Here is a 26799-nt window from a genome sequence, read left to right as displayed (position 1 = left end):
GCCGCCACTGTCTGAGGAGGGTATGCATGGTTGGAATTCCAGCTTGCTTGAGGACAGCGTTGTTGGGCACTCTCTCCTTCCATGATATCCCAAGAATACTCCTCAGGCAGTGCAAGTGGAAGACATTCAGCCTCTTCTCCTGACGGGCATACAAGTTCCAAGACTCGCTGCTGTAGAGGAGAGTGCTGAGGATGCAGGCTCTGTAGACTTGCATTTTGGTGTGAGTGTACAGCTTGTTGTTGTTCCACACTCTCTTGCGAAGTCTGGCCAGAGTTATGGCTGCTTTTCCAATCCTCCTGTTTAGCTCAGTCTCCAGCGACAGGGTGTCAGTGATGGTAGACCCGAGGCAAGTAAACTCATGGATGACCTCGAGTGTGTAACTGTCAGTGCTGATTGATGGAGGTTCAGCAACATCTTCACCAAGTACGTTTGTCTTCTCTAGGCTGATGGTAAGCCCGAAGTCCTTGCATGCTTTGGAGAACTGATCCAGCAGTTTTTGAAGCTGGCCTTCTATGTGTGTCACTACAGCAGCATCGTCTGCAAACAGCATGTCTGTAATGAGCAGTTCCCGCACCTTAGACTTAGACTTCAGCCTTGCAATATTAAACAGTTTCCCGTCAGACTTTGTGTGCAAAAAGATGCCCTCTATTGAGGATCCAAAGGCATGCTTCAGGATGAGTGAGAAGAAGATCCCGAACAATGTCAGAGCAAGGACACATCCTTGTTTGACACCACTCCTGATAATGGAGGCATCCAATGATATGCCGTCATATTGGATGGTTCCTCTCGTGTCTTTGTGGAAAGCCTGGATCATCTTGAGTAGCCGTGGTGGACAACCTATCTTGTGGAGCAATTTAAACGGTCCATCCCTACTGACCAAGTTGAAAGCCTTGGTCAGGTCGATGAAGGTGACATAGAGTGGCTTCCTCTGCTCCCTGCATTTCTCCTGCAGCTGCCTTAGAGAGAAGACCATGTCAACGGTAGACCTCTCTGCGCGGAATCCGCACTGCGATTCAGGGTACACCCGCTCAGCAATCTTCTGGAGTCTGCCAACGATGACGCGAGCGAACAGTTTACCAGTGATGCTTAGGAAGGAGATTCCATGGTAGTTGTTGCAGTTGCTTCTGTCTCCTTTGTTCTTATACAACGTTACAATGTTAGGCCGTATTGTAGATTGTGTCCCTCAGATGCTGCCATCAGGATGTCGCATCAGCACCCCCAGGGCTGCTGCACAGATTCTCCTCAATGGTCTCTCTGAACATTTCATCTTTTTCTGAGTGTGCCGTCTTTCTGGCATCAATGCGGGGCCTTCCAGTTGGTTTAGAATGGTGCAGCTTCTTGGGTCTCAGCTTGAGCTTGGAGCAGACTAGTGAATGATCTGTATCGCAGTCAGCACTATGGTAGCTGCGTGTCAGGAGAATGTTTCTGAAGTTGTCGTGTCTGGTGATGACCAAGTCTAATTGGTGCCAGTGTTTCGAGCGTGGGTGTCTCCATGACACTCTGTGCTGTGGCTTGGTTTGGAAAAATGTGTTTGTGATGCACAGATTGTGGTATGTGCAAAGTTCGAGGAGACGCTGTCCATTGTCATTCATTTTTCCCACACCGAAGTGACCTAGGTAAGAGGGCCATGAGTCACAATCTGCTCCAACTCTTGCATTGAAGTCACCCAAACGGTACAATTGTTCATGAGCAGGTATTTGCACTATGGCGGCACTGAGCTTGTCATAGAACTTGTCCTTTGCTTCTGGTGTGGTGTTCAGCGTTGGACCATAAGCACTGATCAGGTGGACGGGACCAGCGCAGGTTTGAAGTTTGACCTGAAGGAGTCTTTCTGATCTGCCCATGACTAGTTCCACCATTTGCAGAAGGGTGTTTCTGATGGCAAAGCCGACACCGTGCTCCCTGGGTTCGTCTTGGGCTTTGCCCTGCCAGAAAAAGGTGTCCTTTTCCTTTAGGGATCCCAAAGCTGTGAGTTGCGTCTCCTGCAAAGTGGTGATGTCAACTTGGAGCCTCTTCAGTTCCTTGTTGATGACAGCGGTCTTTCAGGTGTCACTGATGTCCTGAAGATCTTCAGTCAAACCGGTCAACATGGTCCGTACATTCCAACAAGCAAGCTTGAAACTTTGATGATTTCCTTTTCTTAATGATTTTCTTGTTGGTTTGTCTGGTGCTCATTTCAGTCACTTGTCAGGTTTGGGAACCTTAAGCCTCATGCACCCAGTGAGGCAAGTGAACTGTGGCGGGACAGTACCCTACTGGCTAGGGGCTGCCCAGCTTAAGCCAGGCAGTGACTGTCCAATGAGATACAACGATGTCTGCCACCATCGGAAGCAACCTCTGACGCTCATTCTCTACGCGAATCGAGGAAGAGCTTATAACCGGTATCTGTTGCCTCCCGTGTTGGTTCAACGCTGCTTAGTGATGCTGGAATACCTCTCCAGGTGCAAGCCTGGGCAATTTTTATGGAGACCCTGGGCTGCCCAGACACCAGGCCCCACCTCTCGGCTTTACTGATATAGTCCAAAGGAAAGGATAACCTCTATGTTTGGTACCAGCTCAGATGCAGGAGTTGCCAGGACAGTGCCAGAAGTTGACACATAACCGCCTTAGGACTCCCCTCCAGATCTTCTGTCAGGGTTTACTCCCTTAGCCTTACTCCTTCCCAGGATAACCCACAAGGCAGTGGGGCGTCTTCCTCCACCTTCACAGGAGTTGTTAATTTGCAGTACCACACCTCCTGGTCCGCCGTTGAGACTGTGCATTAGAAGGGCTACAGTGCTAAATATAATCTTATAAAGCCCCCAGATATACTGTACAGTATTATAGATTGTGTAGGAACACTCCAGAATGCTAGAGTTATGGTTCAAACACTGTACCATCAATGTGGTAAACCAGAGTGTAGTGGATGGAGATGATAATATAGTTTTACAAGACATCCATTACACAGCATAAAATCTATGTTTAAATTGCATGAATGGGATATTTAGATCGCCCAAAGGAAAGGGAAGATCCGTATGGGTCAGGCTGATAATCCTCTGAAAGTAAGTTGGCCACTGGTCCAATCAACTCAGTGGAAGTGGGAAAAGTAAAATCATCCCACTCTCAAAATAAAAAATATCAGGCACTATAAAGTCCCCTCATGTTTTTTCCCCAATAATATTCAGTTCGTTAATGCAGTTTATAATTGTACTAACCCAGCCTTTTGCTAAGCACATTTGCTAAAATTAAAAACCAGACCTGCTTTAGTTAATGAAGGTCAGTTTCACCTGGCCTGCCTTGTTGTGATAGTCCAGTTCAAAGTGTTACCTGCCCTGCCCTGCCCTGCCCTTTAGTATATATAGTAGGAAAAACATAATTTCTGTCCATTTAAATTAACAACTTTCACTATTTCCTTTCTAAACCTGGATGTTGACAGACCATGCTTCAAGGATTGTGGAATGCATGAAAATATTATTTTTCATTTCTGTGGCTGTCACTCTGTTTTGACTCACTCTTGTTTTAGAAATACTACTATATTCTGTTCTAATTTTCCAGAGCTCCTTAATCTTCTTCCAGGTTCTTAATGATGTAGTCAATAATAGGATTGTTGGTATTAATTTGGAACAATAATGCCAGCTGCATGCTTGGTGGCTATTGGCAGAGAGGTGACCTTGCAGGTCAGCTAAGCAGTCCTGAGAATGCTTTGATCTGATCTATACAGAGCTAGAGCTGTTTGTTCTAACAAGGGAAGCTAGTGAGGTCTCTCTCCATGAGATGCTGATACTTCTCCAAAGAGCACTGAGGACAGCATGGCAGTGGCATTTGATGCAATGCTGGCTCGGGTCAAGGATGTTTGTAAAAGAAATGGTTTGCTCATTCTGTCAGTCTTGTCTGTCATAGTGGGGTGTCTTCTTGGATTCTTCCTCAGGACCAGGCGGCTCTCTCAGCAGGTCAGTAACTAATCGGTGTGGCACTGGGCTGAAAACATCAGTTATATAAAAATATCCATCCTTGAAGTCCTATAGGTTATTTTCAGATGAGAATGAATTTGTTAGTGTGGTAGTATTTTGATAGGAGCCTACCTAGATTTTTTTTTTGAGCTTTCCATAGATTTTATATTTACTATATATTAAGACACTGCAAGTCTATCTTAAGAAGCACATTGTAATGTTGCATGTAAAAATAAAAAATACTGGGTTGTGAGCCTGAATGAAGTACAGCATTCTACTTGGCAACAGTGTAGCATGTTAACTGTGTCAGAATGAGAGCAGTAGCTGTATTAGTATGTATCCACAAAAACAAGGAGTCTCACAGCATCTTAAAGACTAAAAGATTTATTTGGGTATAAGCTTTTGTGGGCAAAACCCCCACTTCGTCAGATGTTTTGCTTACAAAACCTATGCCCAAATTGTTAGTCTTTAAAGTGCCACAGGACTCCTTGTTGTTTTTGTCTCAGAATACATTCTATTAGAATTTATAGTAGAACGTGTATTTCCAAAGAAAACATCAGGGAACATTTTATTATCAACATATTTAGAGTAACAGATATTTATGTCACACAGAGTATAGTTTTAAGACTCAAATTAGCATGTCCCATTAATAAAAAGCTCAAATTATGATATTCAATAGGGAGGTGTTTTCCAAAGTGTGGTATGCGTACCACCAGTGGTATACAAAAGGATTTCAAGGGGTATGCGGCAGACAATAAATGAATAAAAGTCAGGAGGTAAACACTGAGAGTGGGGATATGCTGACAAGGCTGAAGTCCCAAAAGGGGTATGCAAATGTTTTAAGTTTGTGAAACACTGCAACAGGGGATTTCTATTCAAATACACCTCTGCTAATCTGTTTGTAGGTGCTCAATCTTCCTATCCATAACAGCTTGTTAGGCTAGACAGGCAGTGGGAAATACATTGCTGAATGTGTTTTTCCCAAGAATATAAATATTAATATTTTAAGCAAATTATGGTACTTCAAAAATATGTGTTCATTTCACTAACTTTGTCATCTGCTACTGGTGGCCTGAATTGAAAATGTTCTATGTCCAAAAAGTAGCTTTCTGCAGATAGAGTGAAATGTGCAAAATTCAGAATATAGAGATTATGGAGCAAACTTACTAATAGTGACCCATAAAAGATTTATTTATTTCATTTTTGATTGCTTGGCACACAATTCAAACTGTAATTAGATTAATATGGAGGAACTACTGGATGGGATGGAGATTTTACTGATCATTAGGACAGGTATCTGTTGCTAACAAATTCTCACTAGCACCTATATGATTGTACTGAGTCTCTGAGTGAAACAAAGCTTATTTTATTTTCTTCAGAATCAGAGCACATTGCCTAACCCTCTTAATTTTTTAAAAAGTCTCCAACTTCTTCTATGTGTACCACTTGAAATGATATGCAATAATTGCAAGTAATGTAAACTGATTGTATAGTTTTATCAAATCATACAGTTTTACCAGAACGTGTCACTTGCCTTGTGAAGAAAGACTATCTTACACCACAAAACCATAAACAAATCTCTCCATATATTTGTAGGAAATCAATTATTTTCAATTCCCCGGGGAGTTATTGATGAGGATGCTGAAAATGTTGATTCTACCACTGGTTGTCTCAAGGTGAGTGAGTGTGACGATTTGCTCAAAACAGATCCAATGTCCTAAATGAGGCAATAAAACTACTTTTTCATTGTAACTAAGTTGTGTAAGAGCAAAGACTATTGTAGCTAGTCTTATAATGCATTAATATTTGTCATGGATTTATGAACATATTTAGAAAAGACATAGTTTTAGCCAAAGAGGGTTCTGAATCAACAGAACATTCTGTCAAAACAACTCACTCACAGAAATATTATTGAAAGAATATATGTGGTCACTAAAGTAGTACAGTATGTGTTTTGTATTCATTTCAATTAAAGTTGTGAGTGCTCTGAAAATCAGGCCATTTAATGCTGGAAAAAGCTTTGTAGATTATGTGCTCAAAATATTACCTCTGTCTCTTTCCAAAAGTTCATGACATACAAATATTCAATGTCTGATGCCCTGGCTGTATGGTGGTCTTTATTACGGACACCTTTTAAAGTCACTCAAATGAAAAATGGCTTTATTGGAGGCCTTTTGTTTGCTGACAGAGAAAACTCTAAAGTAGGCATGAAATCTCAGTGACAGTATTTGGCAAACCTTCCTCTGAGCCTGTCAGTCAAACATGCTAAGAGAAATTACAGGTGTAATAAGGAGGAATTGGATTCCAAATTTCAAAAAAAGCTTTATTTTTGTCATTGGAATGTGCATTAATTTTCACAGAGACTACGGAAAAATTAATGCTAATTTGTCTCTTAGTTTGGATGCACTGTATACCTGCAGTGTTAGCAGAGCCGTTTTATGTAAGATCACATAGCTTTTATCTCCAAAACATTCCTAATTACTAAATGCAAGTGTAAACTAATATGCATTATATGAAAAACAACATGCCTGATAAACTTGCAGTTCGTTTAACCTCTTATGGATATAATACCAATAACAGTTCACTGTATTTTATAAAGTGCCTTTTATGTGCATTGGCAAGCTTGGCAAATTTCTTTTGTTTTTTTAAGATAATTTTGATGGATAACATTGATGTTTATTTTAAAGTACTCTTTTTATATTAAGTTTTCACAGTTATGCGAAGTTATGTGGGGGTGGGCAATGTCAAGCATTAGTGGGTCAGACAGTAATTATTTAATCAGAGTCCTGCTAGGGATACAGTAGTCTAAAATGTTTGACAGCCACCACTGTATTTAAAAGAAAGCATACAATCAAATGAAGTAAAAATTTAAATTAATCAAATAATACTGTTAGAATCTCTATAGAGCGAAATCCCATATTTGAATACAGGCCTGTTTAGGGAGGTGCTTTTTTGTAATGGTGGATTGCAATTTTTTTTAAATATAAGAGGTTCAAAATAGTTGTACAATGAGTGTGCATAAAAGTGGTTAATGAAAACTTTGAGTGGATCAGTGATTGGTAAAACGATTTTGTTATAACATACTAAAAATTTATACAGTAATAAAGGTTTCATAGAAATTACCTTCTGGGATTTTGCTGTAATATTGTAAGTGAAAAAACAATATTCCTGCATCCCCCACCCTTTCCTGTTGCTAGTGGCCAAGGACATGCTGGGAAATTCAGTCCCTTCCTTGCTTCAGGGCTAGTTCTCTAGGCAGGAAGCTGGCCAAGGAACTACAGCTGCCAGGGTGCCTTGGTTTCCCCATCATACCCTGCAAACTCTCCCAGAACAGCACAGCAGGGAGCAAGGGATAGAAACCAGATGGGGGAAGGGGAGCATTTGCCCTATTCGCACTCCCCTGCATACAGGCCTGGAGTAAAATTATATCACTTGGTAACGTGACCATATTTCCATACAATAAATACAGGGCACCTAGCAAAATTGCTCATATTCAAGCAAATTCAATGGCAGTCAAACAGAACTTATGCAGTACAAATGTTCAAATTAACATCAAGTTGACTAAGCCCCTGTTAAAAAGTACTGCATAGCTGGAGTCTTTTTTTTTTAAGCTTTTATCTTTAAGGTTGTCATGGGAGGAGGCAACACACACATACACTTTCATATACCTCTCCCACATGGGGATGGGAATGACCAACCTGACCCAACCCTCCCTATCCAGTGCCCTTAACTCTCCATGCCTGGCTGGGCCCTTAGGGTGGACTCACCTCTTCTAGCGCCTGGTGCCATGTCTTCTCAAGGCAACATGTGGGGAGCATGCAGAGTTACAGACCCCCTCCTCACCAGATTTCTGTTGGAGTTCATACCAGAATGTGGTGTGGCAAGCACAGTGTTCTAGCACAGAGGGAAGGTATGGGAGCTGTTTCCAGCTGAAGGAGGTTGCGGCTGGAGGTAGGGATGAACTGCCCTGTGTTTTTTCCAGAGGTCATCCCTTCTGTCCGAGGTCCTCGCTCCCTTATGGCTAGAAGCAGCTTGTTTCTTCCTGTTTGTACAGTATAGAAAGGCAGCTAATACCTCCAAGCTGCTGCTGGCCACCAACATAACCCAGATGTTTCCTGTTCTCAGGCTAAAGCACAGGCAGGAAGGGTTAAAGCCCTAAGGATACCTTGAGCATCAGGGTCTGGGGAATCAATCTGTAGGGTCTAAGTGAACCCTGACAGAGAGGTGGCCCAGCAGGCAAGGGTGCCTGGGGAACAGAGAAGCATCATACTCCCTGGTGGCAGGACCAATGTGGGAAGTGGGCTCTAAGCACCCTTGCCTGGGGACCTGCAGGATCGAGATGCAAACAGGTTGAAAATAGCTTCCTCCCTGCCACTCTGGAGCTTAGCTGAGGGATAGAGATGCTCCCCATGTCAATGCTATGGAGGGCTTTGGCACATGCAGAGCTTAGCTTCTCCTGACAAGCGCTCCAGGCTAGAGGGTCTTGAGCTTTTCCTAGGTGACAGTCTGGGCAGTGGGGAAAGGAAGGAGCTGGCTAGCCAGGCCAGGGGTGACGGGGGGCACATGCCTCCTCAAACATTATGGGCAGGAGAGGCAAGGGCCCAGCCAGCAGCAGCTTGGACATCCAGGGTGACTAGTGGCTGCTGGGGATCTGATGCCCACCTGGGGCTCACAGAGGGGTCTGGCTCCCCTGCACTCACCTGCAGTGGCAGGGGGAAGCAGAGCCACAATTTGCTTCTGTAGGGCAGGCTATTTCTCAGTGGATATGAAGCATCTTCAGCGTGCCCTACAGAAGCAAATTGTTGGATTTATATGTTAAATTACTGTTTACTGATCGTTATGAAAGCCAAGAATACATCACTGTAGTCTAAAAATGGGCTTGATCTTACCCCTTATTTGAAGTCAATAGGTTTTCCTTTAGCTTCAGTGGGAGCAGGGCCAGGCAGAGGGCCTGCTCAATTAACAAGTGAACACAGCACTTCCTTAAAATTAAGTAGAAGGAAGAAGGGATGGAAAGATTGAGACATCTTAAATAACCTGTCTGAAAGTTTACCATTTATTTAGAAAGAGTGGTGAAGGGAAGTGGATTGCTTAGAGGGACCAGATGTTGGACTGAAGAGCCTTTTCTCTCTGGATCACTAGCTCAACTCCAGCCTATGTCAAAAGTGAACAAAGATTTTTTTTTACTATCTAATGCCTGGTCAGTAGCTAATGTAATAAGAGTTGGTGATCTCAGTACTGTGGAAAAGTACCCACATAAGAAAGGATACCACTTCTACTGACACCCTTTGTTGAGGGCTGTCTTGATTAAACCTGGAGACCAGCCTAACTACCCTTGCACCACTAGAACTGGTCCCTCAGGTCTGCACTGAGGCACATTGGGAGGGCAGTGTCTAGAAACTTTTTACTAAGAGTGATCATACAGCAATACCTATTCTGAAGTTAAAGAAGAAATCATTGTCTGCAGGTATGCTTTCAAGCCAGAACCTCTCATGTGCATTGATCTTTTCTGTGCGTGTGCGCGCACACACACACACACACACAGAGTAACTTTTTTTTACAGGTAACAGAGAGGTAGCCATGTTAGTCTGTGTTTGTTTTGTTTTTTAAGGGGGCAGAGCTTGAAGAAAGAGTTAATAGAAATATACAAAGTTCAAAGAGCTAAACTATGTATCTTCCCTGTTTTTATGAATTTCCCATCCATGGAGCAACATCTACTCAGGATCCTTCCGTTTCATTCACTCTTTCATTTCACTCTTAGGATCACTTTTGTCAACCAATGATAAAATTAACCTGGGAAAACAAGGTCAGGAATTTTAGGAAAGAGACTTGCATCAGAAAATATGGGGAAAATGTCACGTGACCTTTAAAATCATTGTTAAGATTAAGTTAAAATAGTTCACAATCTATATTAGACCTTAAAGGTGTAAATAAACTGAGATTGCAAAACAACAATCGATATCAAAGAAGTAGCCATGTTAGTCTGTATCTTCAAAAACACAAGAAGTTCTGTGGCACTTTATAGACTAGCAGATTTTTTTGGAGCATAAGCTTTCGTGGGCAAAGACTCACTTCGTCACATGGGCCAGGGATCAAAATATCACGTGCCATGAGGACTGATCTTTCGAAAAAAAGGGCCCACAGAACGTCTACACAAGTTTTCTTTCGAAAGAAGCTTTTGAAAGAAGGCTCTGTTCCTGAAATGGGAGTGGAAGAGTGCTTTCGAAAGGAGTGCCACATTCTTTCGATCTAATTCAAAAGAACACTTTTTGTGTGTAGATGCTCCACTGGTTATTTCGAAAGACCCCTTCTTTCAAAAAATATTTTGAAAGAACTTGCTAGTGTGGACGCAACCTATATGTTTTAGCAGATATGAATCAGATGAAGCTTGTTAGTCACAAGCAATTTTATCTTAAGACATTGCAATGAAATACCAAAGGTTTCTGAGAACAAATTGCCAGGCATGGAATGAAAAAGCAACTAATATAGGTCTGAAAGAATTTGCAATTTGTTCTTGAAATAGTAGTGAAATGATGCAAGACCAAATGTTAGACACTAATGAATACTGTTGTAGCTGTCTACTGTATGCACATATATGCAGAGGGCACTGAGTTTAAAACCCTTTTATTTTCTTAAAGAGAAGTAATGGGAGTGTTAGTGACTAGTGCAGAGTGATAATAATAGACAGCTAATCTGAGCGAGAACTTTCAATAACCCCAAACCTGGACTATGCTCTGGCCCTTTACGCCACTCTACCAGATAGATCCAGCCACTGAATTTGGGCCACAGAGCATCTTCTGCAGATCTGTTGCCCTTACTCAGTTGTTATTCAGCCAAAACTTCCACTGGCTTCTGTTCTTTGGGCCAGAGACCATCTCTTACTTTGTGTCTGTAGAGTTGCTAGCATAATGAGGTTTGATCCTGATTGAGCTCTTTGGCTACTATAACAATTCAAGTAATAATAATAATTATTAATAGTAAAAAATATGTTTAATCTTTATATGCAAAGAATTACAGCAAAAATCTTGGGGCCAGACTCTGATTCAAATAAGCACACACATACATGCCAGTGACTGAGGTGAATGGGAAATGTGAATGCTTATGAGCCCCCTAATATGTTGAAGGAATGTAGGCCCAGATCAGCTGTGTTAATTTACTCCAGGTGAGTATCTGATCCAGAATGTTTAAATCTACCAAGAAACTGTTACTGTGTAAATAGTCTTTTGACCTGTTTAGTTCTGTGCTACACTGCTGAGCCCAGCAGAGGTCTCTGTCCTAGAAGGCTATGCAAATGTCTCATTGCTAGCTAGATAACATGAATGTTCATATTCATTCATATTTATTAAAATATGTTTCAATGGGATATTCTGGGGTATTTTAATACTATGCCAGTGCCATCTCCATGCCTACCCAGAAGATAAGAAAAGGTCCCATCTCATTGAATTTACTTAAATATGAGACATAGTTTTTAATTTTTTAACTTGTGTGTCTCCCCCACACAAACGCCTCCGGAATGAATGGATAGTTTGGAGAGAACTAGACATCATTTTCAGTCTTTCTTGTTAATAATTGACATATTTAAACAAAACATATTTACAGCAGATGCCTGTGTGTCTCCTAGGCTATGTCCACACAACAGTGTTATTTCTGAATAACTATTCTGGAAGCAACAGAGAGGGAGCTGTGCTAGTCTATATACTATCAAAACAAAAAGCAGTCAAGTAGCACTTTAAAGACTAGCAAAATAATTTATTAGGTGAGCTTTCTGGAAGCAGTATTCCAGAACAACTTATTCAGAAATAGAGCATCTGCACACAAAATGCATTCTCTTTTTAAAAGAGTCAGCCCGTTTTGTTTCATCTTGGAGTTAATTATAATTTCCCATTATTTTAATATCTGTAGTTTGCTATGCACGTCAGTTAATTAAAGAACGCACAATTTTTACTCTTTTCCATGTACAGAATCTTTCAACAAATAATTTCTCTCCATTTCGCTCTCAAAAGCTGGATCTGTGCTAAGTTAATGTTGTTAAGATGTATTATAGGGGTAGCCGTGTTAGTCTGTATCCACAAAAACAAGAAGTCGTCCTGTGGCACCTTATAGACTAAGATAGCTTTGGAGCATAAACTTTTGTGGGCAAAGACCTGCTTTGTCAGATGCACGAGTTGGGATTCCAGAGGAGGGCCTAAATATACAGGCTTATGAAAAGGAGGGAGTCTCAGTCAAGAGGAAGGCCAGAGTTGACAAGGTCAATTCAAGCAGGGAGGATGTGGTCCATTATCAGCAGCTAATGTGGAGGTGTGACTATCAAGAGGGGGGAAACTGCTTTTGCAATTGGCCAGCCACTTCCAGTCTCTGTTCAATCCTTGGTTGTTGGTGTCATATTTCCTCTGGGAAACTAATAATTTTGACTTTCAGTGGCTGATCCAAATTCTAGATGGCTAAATACAGAATAACCTTTCTGTAAAGGGATTGTCATCCATAATGTTATTGGTTTTGATAGTCCTTTATCCTTCTGCTCAGATTCCCCTAGCAGGTCATCCTCATTCATGCTACTAAACCTTGGTATTTAATTAGGAAACCATTCCATTATGGCACTGCTCAAGATGTTTTCCAGTATTAGATTTTTCCAGGCTTTCCTATTTGCTTTTTCACATCCTCTTCATTCATGAATATTGCCTCTTTCTCCTCCTTGGTGTCTGAGCACCATTGTGATATATTCATTCTTCTTTCGTAACACCTGTATATTTTATTTGTAGACTTGCTGCTTCTGCATACTCTCATAGATAACGTAATAGCGCTTACAACTTTTTTGAGAAGACGGTGGTTGGTTTAAAATGTATTTGGGAGCCAGATCCTCAGCTTGTATAAATGTTGTTCCACAATGTTTTGCTTGCTGTCAGTTGAAGGTATATCACTTACTGGCCTGGTGCATTTGTAGTTTGCTATGGGGAGGAAATTGCACTTCTAGATTTAGAAGCAGCTACTGAAGATCAGTCCTAAATAATCTGTGCTGTTATCCCAGGTTTTTGGTTAGAATTTCCCTGTTACACTGTCCAGCAGGGGTGCACCAAGCTGTGTACTGAGATGACTCGGGCGACCATATCTCCCTGTCCCAAATAGAGGACTTGGAGATATGAGGGGAGGGGTGGCTCCTCCCAGCTCTACCAAGTCTTGGGGAGTCGGGAAGGAGGTGGCAGCTGCTGGGTCTCCCCAGGAGTCCCTAGGGAAGTGGCAGCTGCCGGGAGCCCTGGGGAAGTGGCAGCTGCCGGCAGCTCCGGGGAAGTGGCAGCCACCATCGCTCCCCAGGAGCCCTGGAGAAGCAGCAGCTGCCGGGAGCACTGGGAAAGAAGCAGCCACTGGTGCTCCCTGAGTCTCAGGGAAGGGGCGGGGACGTGGCAGCCACCCATGCTCCCCCACTTCCCCAAAGCTTGGGGAAGTGACTCCTGCCAGCAGCTGCACCTGTGCAGCTGCTGGCAGAAAAGGTCAGTGGGAGAGGGCTCAAAAATGGTCCTTTTTAAAGAATAAATTGGGTGTCTTTTGGCGTTCCAAATACGGGACTGTCCTGCCTAAAAAGGGACAGATGGTCACCTTGAAGATGACGTCTCACCTCCGTTTCTTCACGAGGTGTCTGAATTTGGTGGCATTTGTTGCATGGTTTATGACGAGTCTTCCTATCCTTAGAGATGGCAGATGTGTACAATGCCAAACTTCCAAAAGCCTGAGCCAGATTTTCAAGAGTGCCCAGCACCCACAAACAGGGTCTGATTTTCAGAAAAGCTCAATAGCCAGAAGCTCACACTGTTTGTTCAGGTGCTTACATGGATGCTGAGTGCTGACCTGGTCTGAAAATATGGCCAAATTCTGGGTACCAAGCATATAGGGAAATTCTGTCAGTAAACCATTTTTATTATATATTTAGAGAAGATATTACTTTAAATTAGGCCAGTACCAAGATCTATGAAAAGGGAGGGTTTTTTTCTCAGAGTGTAAGGCAGTCCGAAAGTTTTTCTAGGCTGGATCACTGTAGTCATGAAATGGGGAAGACAGCTTCCTCGACCTGGTTGGTTTCATCAACCTCTGTGTAACATGCTTGGTTCACTGGCACAGGGCTGCTTTTAGTGTTGAATGTCTACACTTAACTTTACCATGCTGTCAGTTGTTTGAAGAGGGGAACAAAAGATTTAACAATTGGTGTCTGTTCCTCTCTGTTGGGGTACCTGGTCACAACCAGAGTGTAAGTGAAAAATATTTTCATGATACTCTTTAGTTCATGTACCATATGGGAGAATGTGTGAAAATAGTGCAAGTAAACTTGACTTAGGTTGTGTCTATACTTACCTGGAAGGTCAACAGCTGCTACACAATTTTAGGTATGCCAATTGTGTACCTAAAACTGAATTTGCAGCTGTCGACTTCCACATCTGTCTTCATGGCGGAAGGTCAGTCGGACCACTTCTCCCGTCCACCTTCCTTAATTCTTGTGGCTCACAAGGAGTTATGAGGCCAATGTTGACTCCAGAAAAGTGCCGTTAAACTCATGCGCAAAACAGCACCCCAGAAAATCTACCCTGAGGGGTTGATCTTCCCCAGCAATGTAGATGTAGTCTTAGAATGTGTCTGTGGGGGAAAGTGTTGCTGGTTTCTCAGCAAAAAGCTTAAGGTAAGATAAGATATTATTCTGAGTAGGGGCCTTGAAGAGCCATAAGCAGTATTTCTGCCGCTGTTTTTCAAATCCCATTAGATAATGCAATACTAAAATGATTGCATTTTGATGCCCTGTATCATGCCCCCAATTCAACATCAGCTTTTATATGTCTAACAGCTGGGTGATCGGTCTTAATGAAATGAGGTCTAGAGATGACAATTTACTTTGTGAAGACCAATAATGAATTAAACAAAACCCAGCATTTTCTGTTTGTTTTGTTTTTCTCTCATTCAAATTATGTGAATTTGTCAAGACAATAGAGACAAATCTCTTCGCTCTCAAAGCAGATTAGCAGCATTAGCAGTGCACACAGATCTGACCTCATTGTAATTCATGTAAAACTAGGATTAGCTGATGCAATGATGCTGTATTCCTATTCCTGCTGGCTTCTTGGTTTAAATTTAATCATAAATATAGACAAGACAAAGAACTGTATATCCATCCTGGACAGATATTCTAGTGACCTGAACCAGGCACACACATTTCTACCAATACAAAGTATAAACAGGTGACCTATATTAATTGTATCTGTCATGCCCATCACTGATAACTAAATTATAATGAATAAAAATATAATGCAGTCCAGATAGAAATATATTCTCAGCCTCTCTCTATGATATGTAGGTTACAAAGAAGATATGTACAAATTTTTATCTACTTTCTTGACTGAAGAAAAATCTCTGCAAATAAATCAGCTCTTGAAGGAGTGAGCTATAGAGTAAAAATAAAACTGGTCTTGAACGAATGCAAAAGGAAAGGATTTTGCAAAAGTAAAATGAACTGGTCAGAAAGAAAAATTACTTGACTCTTATTTTACACTATCCACACATCTAATATATTGTAGGAGTTAAATTAATTTATGGTGAAAGCTGTAGAAGAGAGCACCCTTACTAACAGTCCTTTCATTTGCAGAGATTGTCCCAGGGTATTCCCAAATGCATGGAGACAATTCTGCTCCACCTTTTTAAAAGCCTAATATGTTAAGCCCTCAGTTTTTGCCAATCACTCAAATGACTCTCTAGATAGGAGAAGAAATGTAGCACTTTAAAGACTAACAAAATGATTTATTCAGTGATGAGCTTTCATGGGACAGACCCACTTCTTCAGATCAATTCAGATAAAGTGGGCCTGTCCCACGAAAGCTCATCACCGAATAAATCATTTTGTTAGTCTTTAAATTGCTACATTTCTGCTGCTTTATTTGGTTGGAGTACAGACTAACATGGCTACCTCTCTGTTACTATTCTCTAGATAGGTTTCACTATAATAGTGGCAATAACATGAACTAAATTTAGGCATATAATGTCACTCAAGTAGATCCTTGGGCATATTGTGTCCCATCTGCACCTTTCTGTGGCAGAAAGGAGATGTAAAGCCAGCTTAACCAGTTACCTGGGGATTCTTCCAACATAAGGATAATCCCTAGGCTATGAGGTATGGATGGGGTACATTACTGCTATGGAATAGCATCAGCCATCCAAGCTCCTACTGCACGAAGATCTGGGGAAAAGAGGTCTGGCCAGGGCATTGCCACTCTTCAGTGATCCGTAGCTGCTGTAAGAGCCTGTTGTGGTTTGGGAAGCCAAATGCAATTTCGAGCAGCCATGTCAACAGTTTCATGACTGGGTGTGATAACGGGGGACAAAACCAGCTTTCCTCTTCCTCTGTCCTCTTCATTGTCATCGACAGCATTGCCAGATGACAGGTCCTTTTTATTCTGCCAATAATAATATTCTGTCTGGCTATTCTGGGGCCAGACTCAATCTCTTCCTCCAGAAGACATATTAACTCTTAGATAAAAGTGCTGCTTAGCAGGATCACGAAGCGTGGTCTGATTTGATGAACAAGGAAGAGGTGGATGACAGCGGGGTCCCCCAGTTGAGTGCAGAAGCAGATCCTGCAAGCCAGCAACTGTTTCTCGACTTGGAGCCCATCCCTTATTTCAGAAGGAGGATTCAGAGGAAAACCAGGATGCTGGAGAAGGAACTTCTGGTGAATATGCTTTTTTTCTACTGTTAATAGTAAGGTACAATCGTGGGTGGATAGGGAGGGTCTATGCCCATTTCCCTTAGAACAGCTTGTTAATATTTCTGGTGGTGAAGTGCTGATCTTGTTTGTACGTCTCACTGAAGGTCTTAGACAGGCACTTTTGGCTTCTCTTCATGAGATTTTTGGAGAGACTTGACTTGTTTCTGCTTCCACAGTAAAACATCTTACCACACCAAGCCACCAGTAAGTAATCTGGAATCATGGCCCCCACAGAACATTCTTGCAAATTTTCCAACATTGTACCTGGACAGAACAAGCGATCTTACCTCATCCCTTTTTCTTATTCTGAGAAAGCTGGTATATCCATTGGCAACCTAGAATCCATGGGAAGTTTCATGATTCATTAATGATTTTTTGCCTGTGATCCACCCAGTGCAGAACAAAACTCATGCAGCCTTACTGGCTTTTAAATCATGGTGTGGCTTTAAAATCCAGACACTACTTTAAGAAGTCTACGCTGCAGCTCTCCCTCCAGGCCAGCATCTGCTCAGACACATGGCAGCCCCTCTCTCCAGGCCAGTGGGTGATTGGACCCTCCACTGGTTCATGTGCATGAGATTGTTTAACTCCTGGAGCAGCCTGCTTTTAAACAAGGTGCCACCCCCCTAACTCCAGGGCTGCACTGGCAGCTGATTGGACTCACAGCAATTTTTTTTCCCATGAACTGAAGATAGCTTATCAGTGGGTTGAAGATAAACCTCAGCTGCAGAAGACTTTCAATCATTCTGATTGGAATCATGCAATTCTTCAACCTTCAGAGTCTACAGAGTGACCTTGCAGTTGCAATATGGTCTTCCATAGAGACAGACAGACATTCATGCTGTCAGTATGTTCATTGTTCCAAGTAAAGATAAAAATGTAGAAATATTAAGGGCATTGTCAATAGCAACATTTTTTTTCAGGAAGTGACCTTGAAACAGAAGCAGAGGCCCCAGTCCTCTCCAAATGAGCTTACCATAAATGTGGAGGAGGAAGAAGTCATGGCAAGAAATGGAGAATTATTTTAAAGTGGCAGCAGAGGAAAAAGTTGAGCTGAGAGAGTGGAGGAAAATCATTGTGGATTATCGTGCAAAAACTGATGCTTCAGTCTCTGTCAGTGAGGACATAGCAGACTGAGATCATGGAAGCAATGCTTGAAAAATCAAAATCAATGAATTCTGCACTCCCTGTGCAACACATGCTCCATTACATGTCACCCTATCCATATTCATTCCCTTCACCTGGTCAGGGCTCTCACTGGGGACCCAGAACAAGGGGGCAGGAAGGTCACAGAGATCCCTGCACTCTACGCTCAGGGAATCACCTACCAGAAGAAGGCTAACATATGACAAACCATGAGCTTAGTATCCTTATTGTTTCCCTATACCCACCACTCTGCCATTAGGACCCCCTAAATACAAACATTGTAGGTTGGACAAAGAAAGTTTCATTTATTAGTTAACATGCTTTGGGGTCCATGCTGTGGCATTCAGTGTGGTGGTGAGTGTTGTCACACAGTTGGAGGGGATTTCATAAAAGACAAGGAAACAGCATGGGTGTGGAGGGGAAGCTAGTTAATGCCCTTCACACTCATTCATAAACTTGTTTTCAAGGCACCCCTGATTTTCACTGCCTCTTTCTGTGCTTTCCTGTTTGCCCTTGTGTTTGGTTGCTGATCATTTCTAGCCAGGTTCTCTGCCTCTTCCCCCACACTGGCATGAAATTCTTCCCCTTTGCCTCACAAATATTATGAAGAATACAGCAGGCCCAATGACAAGGGTAGTGCTTTCTTCACTGAGCTCTAAGGGGGTCAGAAGGCACCTGATCCTGGCTTTTAAATGGCCAAAGGCACATTCTACAATGATTCTGCACCTGCTCAGCCTGTAGATGAAGAGCTCCTTACCAGGGTGCAAGGTGCCTGTATGGTTTCACAAGCCATGGAAACAAGGGTCACCAATAATCACTATGGGCATTTTCTGGTCTGGGAAGAAAGTTCCACTCTGAAGACTTGTAAACATATTCACACATCATGCACCCCTTCCGGCCACCCCCTGTTGATGTCAGTGAAACAACTTTTGTGATCCACTAATGCCTGCAACATTACAGAGAAGTGCCCATTGCAGTTAATGTATTCTGAGACCTGGTGATCCAGTGCCACTATGTCCTGCATATTCCTCAGAGTCACTGTCTTTCACAGGCGAAAGTTAGTGATTGCTTTGTCTACCTGGATGACAACAGCCCCACTGACAAATTGTCACACTCTTCTCAACTGTCAAAGCAGGTCCCATTCTGGTATTGCTGCGCTTCAGGGCAGGAGACACCACTTTACAATGTTGCATGAAAATGGCCTTATGCATGCAGAAGTTTTGCAGCCACTGCTGCTTGTCCCATGACTGCAAAATGATGTGATCCCACCAGTCTGAGCTAGTTTCATGGGTACAGAATCTGTACTCCCTGCTGTGCAGTGATTCCAGCACTGCCAACAACTCCAGGGTGCTACTCTCATAAGAACATAATAATGGCCATACTAGCTCAAACCAAAGGTCCATCCAGCCCAGTAGCCTGTCTGCCAAAAGTGGCCAGTGCCAGGTGCCCCAGAGAGGGTGGGCTGAAGACAATGATCAAGAAAAATTTTAATAAATAATGAAGATACTAGTCATGTCCCCTGCCCTCTTGGCAGGACCAAGCACCCTCCCTGACATCCATTTGCCCCAATCCCTAAATGGCCTCCTCAAGGATTGAGCTCACAGTCCCATGTTTAGCAGGGTAATGCCCAATCGACTGAGCTATCCCTTCCCTCTCTAGAGCATCATGTCCATTAGTGTCCTTGGCATCAATGATCTGATAGTGTATGGGCATTATGTTCAGAATATACAGTGTGGAAAGTCATCACAAAACACTGTACCAAACATTGAAGAATCTTGGGATCCATGTTATTCTTTGTAATGACAGGTGGCAGCCAAAGTAAAAGCAGTGCAAAAATTCCCTTGTCCATTTCTTTTCAGCGGGAAGCAGGAAGTGAGGGAAATGCATTCTGGGATGATGACATCAGATACTCAGAACCACTTGCAGTGACTTTTTTCCCCCACAAGACACTGACAGAATCCTAAAATGAAACAGGTCTGCAGGAATTGTGGTGTAGGTGCCCACAAAGCACTTCTGCCACAGTCAAATTTACGCAACCTGGTGGGGATGCACTAAATAGACTTTAACAGCAACGAAGGGTCCTGTGGCACCTTATAGACTAACAGAAAAGTTTTGAGCATGAGCTTTCATGAGCACAGACTCACTCATGCTCAAAACTTTTCTGTTAGTCTATAAGGTGCTACAGGACCCTTTGTTGCTGTTACAGATCCAGACTAACACGGCTACCCCTCCAATACTAAATAGACTTTGTGAGCAGTTTCGGGGACACAAATTTGACTTTATAAAATCTAGTGTTAAAAAGTTGACTTCAATAAATTTGACTTTATTTCCAAGTGTAGACATACCCTCAGAAAGAAACGGTTGGCCTGATTCTCCTCTTACGCTGGCTTAACAACATTAGATTGTAAGCTCCTTGGAGGGATGACTCTTTTGGTTCTTTTTTTTGTACAGCAACTACCACAATGGGATCCTGGTCCAAGACTGGAGCTTATAAGTGATACAGTAATCAAAATAAATAATAATTTTAACTCCATTGACATGTAAGCAACCTTAGAATCTAACATACCTGGAATCTATTGCACTTTACATTAGCATTTCATTTGACTGAACAGTGTCTAGACACTTGTCTCAGATGACAATTTGGCCTATTGGCTGAAAACCTTCACATTTCCATGATCCTGCTGCTATGCAGTGTAGGCACTTCCTCCTGCTTCAATGTGCTAAAGAAGCAACGTCTGCTCTAACTTTAAAATAGCTGTCCTAGCCACAGAAACTAAAAACACAAAGAGCAGAGACTTTTCTCTAATGTCCCCTATTGTGTAGTCACATTCACTGACAGAAGCTGGCAGAGAGGCATGCAAAAGACCTAAGATCCCATTCCACAAAATGTTCATGCTTATGCTTCCGTTATTTTCCTTGGGTCCCAAGCTGGCATCATGGTCAGAAAATACTGGGCAAATTCATTTTTTTCAGTATAAATATTCTTGTCTTTCATTTGCTGCACTATGAAATTCTGCCTTCAAGCTACTTGGTCCTATCTTTATCATCAGTGCAAAGACTAATTTTTTATAGTTACAATCTGGAGTAAAGTAGTTTGCAGTAAAAGCATAGATAGATGTGCTTGACAATCAGAAATATGCAGCTCCTTCCTCATGTGTAGATAACTCTGTAGATTAAAAGCAGGATAGTCTTGTGATTAAACACAAGACTGACAGCCAAAAGACTTGGGTTCCACTCCCAGCTTTATTGCAGACTTCCTGCATGTCCTCAAAGAAGTCTCCTAGGCTCTGTCTACACTAGAGGATTTTGTCGATAAAACCCATGGAGCATCCAGATTCCCAAGGCATTCTGTTGACAATAAATCAAAAGAATACAGCACTTTTGTCAACAGTCTTATCCTGCTCCCTATGAGGCATAATGCCTTTGTCAACAGAAATCTCTCAACAGAAAGCTGGTCTGGACATTCTGGGGGACCTTCTGTTGGCAGACAGAGCTTCCAGGACACCAGGCAGCCCTGTCTGCTATGCTTCCAGTTGACTGTTTTGTCAAGAGATCAGCCAGACAGTCCAGCTGCTGTCGAAAGAGCAGATCAAAAGACCGATCCACTTTGTAGTCTGGATGCAATCTGTTGACATAAGTTTTGTTGGAACATATCTTCCGACAAAAACTTTCGTTGACAAATCACTGTAATCTAGACAGCCCTAATATCTCCTTGCCTTGATTTCATATTAAATGGGGATAATAATGCATCCTTACTTCACCTGTGGCTAAATTCTTTGATGTTTGTAATGTCCTTTCAGATGGCAGGATGCTATAGAAATGAAAATTATTATTATAATGTTGAGGCTTTCAAAGATTGACCTTGACAAAAAAGGTAAACAGAAGCATGAGTAATAAATCCACAGCTTTAGAGAACTTTGCATTGCACTTCCATGCTGCTGAACACCAATGTAATCATCTCTAATGTAGTTGTTAGAGGGGCTTCCCAACCTCATTGGGAGATCATGTTTAGGAATGGCTTTTCCATGGTAAGCAATTATAAAATGAAAATATGACTTAGTATGGGGAATGAAAGAAAAAAAACCACGAGTCTAGTAATGACTGTTGGTAGTTAATACTTGACCATTACTTCTTGACAGAATTAATGTCTTTCTAATCACACTAATCCTTTTGATAACTTTATCCATAATCCATCTATTTCAAAGCAATATCCAGATGGCTTCTGGTGAAGGGGAAGAGACACGTATATTTTCCCTTTCCAATAGTATGTTTTTGATGATGAGGCAAGTAAAAAAGGAATGCAATCTTTTAAAGAGGAAGCTATGTGGAAAAAAACAGAAAATCTATAGAAGGTTATGATGATTCTGATCTTACTAAAAGTTTTCGCAAGCAACTATCTGATGTGTATCAATGATGGCAAATAAACCCCCAAAAATGATGCTGTGGAGTGGTCAGTTGTTTGCCATGGGATTTTCTAATTAGGGTCACTAGAAATCTGAGGCATTCCCCCTTCAGTTATTCTGAAGTTGTTTTAAATTCTGTGTTTTTATTAAAGCAAATTTTACTCAAAGCACACATAAAATAAATAGTCCTGGAATAAAACAGACTTTCTACTTCATCCAGTCTTGTTTTTTTAAAAAATCCCTAATCTCTGATCTTCTTTCCCTTTCAAACTTCACCTTAAGATTTTAGCCCTAATATATTTCAGTCCATTGAGACCTTTTGTTCCTTTATCCTAAACTACTAAATTGAGTATTGGTATTGGATAGAACTTCAATTTTTATACACGAGTAAAAATGGTAAATCCTAGTGAGATGCTCTCATACAAGGCATTATTTAAGTGTAAAGTATTACCATTGTGGATCACCCTTCCAAATGAATTTAATTATATTATATTATAAAATATTTTAGCTAGATGTTTCCGTTAAGATGATTCTCAGAGAACTATTTAATTACGGACATGTAAAATGTTGTTAGGTCTGTGAGAGAGAGAAATGTAGAGAAATATAGGAGCTGTCATAGTGGCTCATACCTCCTGAAATCTGCTCTTGTTCATTACACCATCTCCGACAATGCCCAACATCAGACATCTTAAAGGAAGGTGCAAGAATTGACTCTACTAGTTAGATATTGCTTACTCTTTGACCCATGAATTTTAATATCTCTTCAACTATTCTAATATACATTTTGGAAAAGCTATTACACATTATAGACAACAAAATTAACAAATATTTCCAGGAGGTGGAGTGAAAAGAACATTCATGTTTTTGCAAAAATGATGGAAAAAGCAGGGGTTGCCACACATATTCAAAAACCCTGTGTCTACACGAGCCCCTTCCTTTTGGAAGGGGCATGTTAATGAGCAGGTTCAAAAGATGCTAATGAGTCACTACCATGAATATGCAGCGCCTCATTAATATAACGGCAGCCACAGCAATTCGAAAGTGCAGCTTTTTGAATCGTGCGTCGCCCGTGGAGACAGGGACCTTCCGAAAGGACCCCCAGTTTTTGAAAGCCCTTCTTCCTAACACCAGATAGGAAGAAGGGCTTTCAAAAACTTGGGGGGGTCCTTTCGGAAAGTCCCCATCTCCATGGGCGGTGCGCGATTTGAAAAGCTGCACTTTTGAAATGCCGTGGCAGCCATTATGCTAATGAGGTGCTGCATATTCACGGAAGCAACTCATTAGCATCTTTCGAACCCACTCATTAACATGCCCCTTCTGAAAGGAAGGGGCTTGTGTAGACCCAGCCATAGATAGTGTTCTAAGTTATATGACTCCCAGTTGCCCAAAATCTGACGTACACGAGACAACTCTTTGAGTGCTTTTGCTTTATGCTGGTGATTTTTATGTCATGTGTCAGACATTTTTCATTTGACTGTAAGGCTGATCAGTTTCAAAGGACTGAGGAGGCATGACATCATATTACATGAGAGCCAGATATTGGTAGGAAGATACCAAAATTTGTCTGCTGAGAAGTTAAAAGTGAACTAATACAAAATCTTGAAAGAAGTTTGGGAAACTGTTAGGAGGATTTTTGTTTACTTACATAGCCAAGAATGTGTATTGTAAGAATCTAGAATAAGCTGTAGTTGATTTAAGATAGACTACCATTTGGAAGCGCACCTCTCCTGGCTTCTTCATTTTCCTAGAAAATGAGAGGCATATTTTTCACTGTCATTCTCCCATTACACTGTAAAAATTTCTAGGGCTGCCCAGAACAAAAGTAAGGAGATCTTCTCTAGGAGTGACTACATATTACTTATGTTATGCAATAAGTGTGATGCTGGGGATGTATAGCAGTGTATCTCCTTTTTGGCACCAACATACATGTGAAGCTGAGAAAAAAATATCAGATGCTATCAGACTTGTCATATTAGTTACTAGAGTTTTCTAGGATTATTCGCAGGGTTTGCTTAAAATGTGGCATGCCTCCTCCACAGCCTTCAAACAGGTAATTTCTACCCTTCCTTTCCTAATGTGGGTATCAAATGAAATCAGCAGTATGTGGCCTTGCCTGAGAACAGCAAACTCTATTCAATCTTTCACCTCTCCACTGGTTACCCCTGTTGTGTCTCCATAGTTAATTACTTTTGAGAATGATCTCATCACAGTGTGAACTCACCACTGCTTTATCTGATGGCAGGATAATCTTATTACAGATGATGATCTTGTTAATGAATATCCCCAAAATAGGGCAATCTCATTATTAGCCCCCTCCAGGATTTATCACCTATGAGCCAACCTTTGGCCTGATCCTAACTACTCACCATATACTCATGTGTAGCTTCCTGGCCCTTGAATCAATGATAGGCATACGAAGCAGTAGCAATATATAGGTTGAACCTCTCTAGTCCGGCACCCTCGGTAGCTGACTGGTACCGAATGAGAGACTGCCGAACCATGGGAGGTCATATTGCCTAGCAGCATCACCAACAGTTCCACTCCATATTGGGCTCTTAGAAGACACGAGTGGTACATTACAAATAAACAACACCACAGAATACTGACAGGCAGGACCCGTGGCTGTAAACAAATTTCATGGGACCATGGGAAACTTGGCTACATCCATGATTTGTGGGCATCTGGCTACTTAAAATTATGCTGGATTACAGATGTTGCTGGACTAGAGAGGTTCAACCTGTACTTGTTTTGTGAATAACCAAGTCCATTTTGGCTTTGTGTGCAGTGCCTTCTCTATCAGGCCCCTAAAGACTAAGGTCCCCTGTTGATTCATAAAACAGTAAGCATCCATGAAAAGTCATCATATGGTCCAACCAATATGATCATGGGGTTAAATTTGTATTAGACAAGGGAGGGGAAATAAGCAGCTCGCCACACAGATGCAGCTCATCAGGGTTAGCCCTGGTGGGCCAGTAGATGCTCTATTTACCTTTGTGTCTGCAGGTATAGCCACTTTCAGCTCCCATTGGCCACGGTTTGCCATTCCCACTATTGGGAACCGCAGGACTCAGTGCAAGCCAGGCTACTGCTTCCTGACATTCCTAGTGGCCAGGAAGAGTGAACTGTGGCCAACAGGAGCTGTGAGCAGCCGTACCTGCAGCCACGCAGGTAAATAAAGCATCTAGCAGTCTGCTACGGGCTAACCCTGATGAACCACGTCCATCCCAAAGGTCACTTATTTCCCATTCCTGTACAAAAATATTTCTAGAGCTCAGGGTGTGGTTTCTATTACATTCTATAGTGATGGAAAAAAGCAGACTAACTTTGTATTCTCATACTCTGTTCAGCATGTAGTTCTTTGGTGTAAGTCACATGGGTGAAGAGTACTCCCAGGTCCATTTGGGTTAGTCCAACCACCCAATAAAATAAAAATTAAAAATTTTTGTGCTGGAGTCTTTTAAATGATTGTGTTACTCTGGGTTTAGGCTCCATTACAGGAATCTTGTTGTCTTAGGGCGTATATAGCATGTGAGGTTTAGAAATAATTATGTGTTTTTATTACTTGTGCAAAGCTGTCTGGATGTTGAGGCATCTGTCCCAAGCCCTGCTCTCAGCTTTCAGGTGTTTTTTCGGGTCTTGTTTAAACAAGGAAGTGCACTGATTTAAGTAAATCTCATAACTCACTTGTATGGAGACTCTTATTTCTGCTGGAGTGCTTTCTATCAATGTGGCGTACATAGGTAAGGAATCCACTAAAGTGATTTAGTGCAAACTAGTAAAACTTTCTCACAAACACAAGACTTGAAGCTGATTGCAAAGAATGGTATTTAATGCTGGCTGAAGCGAAAAGAGCTGGAGGAAGACTCTCTGCCATCTCTGTGATGGGGAAGTGCTTACTCTCTCGGAAGGCCAGCCCTTTGAATAATGGAAGTGCTGAGTGCCTCAAAAGGAGCCACATGCAGTCAGCCTTTGCTGGAAGCTTGGCTGACACTCCACTGAGCCTCAAAAAAGAGAGGGGACTAATGGTTCAGACACAGGACTGGAAATTGCAAGACCTCGGCTTTTTTCTAAGCTATGCCACAGACTTCTTGTGTGACTGTCAGTATGATAGTTAGGGCCAGCTTCTTTCCCCCTTATTTGTGCTGAGCCTGATTCTCCACTGAATTGTACCTTGTGACATAATTTACTGTTGTGAAAAGTGAGTGTTAAATACTATTATTTTGAACAGGTTGCATTTTGCACTTGCTTTGGACAGGTATAATGGACTATACAAGATGAAAAGAAGCGGCGAATCAGGCCTATTAAATAGTACTGTACTCCAAAGCCATTCCAATGTGAGTAAAGGAGTCAGAATTGGGTTCTTACCATTTAAGTGTCTGTCTGCCTGTCCATAAAATTAAGATGATAATAAAGGGACATGTTGAGGATTCATTCATTAATACTTTAAATACATTTGGGATTATTAGGCAAAAGATATTCTACATACATATAAAATGACTTTGTCACAACAAAGAGAAATTTGTTCCTTCGGTCTGCGACCTGGACACTTGCGGACGATATGTCAGGCCATAAGCCAAATCATGAA

At 41.8% G+C, this 26799-nt stretch overlaps 1 protein-coding gene across 1 annotated transcript in view; it reads left to right on the top strand.

Moving 5' to 3' along the window:
- Positions 1-3788: 3788 nt before the first annotated feature.
- The window catches only part of SLC1A7 (solute carrier family 1 member 7), a 78742-nt gene continuing 55731 nt past the window's right edge, over positions 3789-26799 (top strand). The window contains exons 1-2 of the mRNA XM_075002352.1: positions 3789-3929; positions 5526-5605. Coding sequence (XP_074858453.1) covers positions 3789-3929; positions 5526-5605 — 221 coding nt within the window. The remainder of the gene's footprint in view (positions 3930-5525; positions 5606-26799) is intronic.

Source organism: Carettochelys insculpta, chromosome 9 (genome assembly GCF_033958435.1).
Source record: "Carettochelys insculpta isolate YL-2023 chromosome 9, ASM3395843v1, whole genome shotgun sequence".
Taxonomy (NCBI): domain Eukaryota; kingdom Metazoa; phylum Chordata; order Testudines; family Carettochelyidae; genus Carettochelys; species Carettochelys insculpta.
Note: the sequence above shows the minus strand (reverse complement) of the source record. Positions and strands in the feature narration are given on the sequence as shown.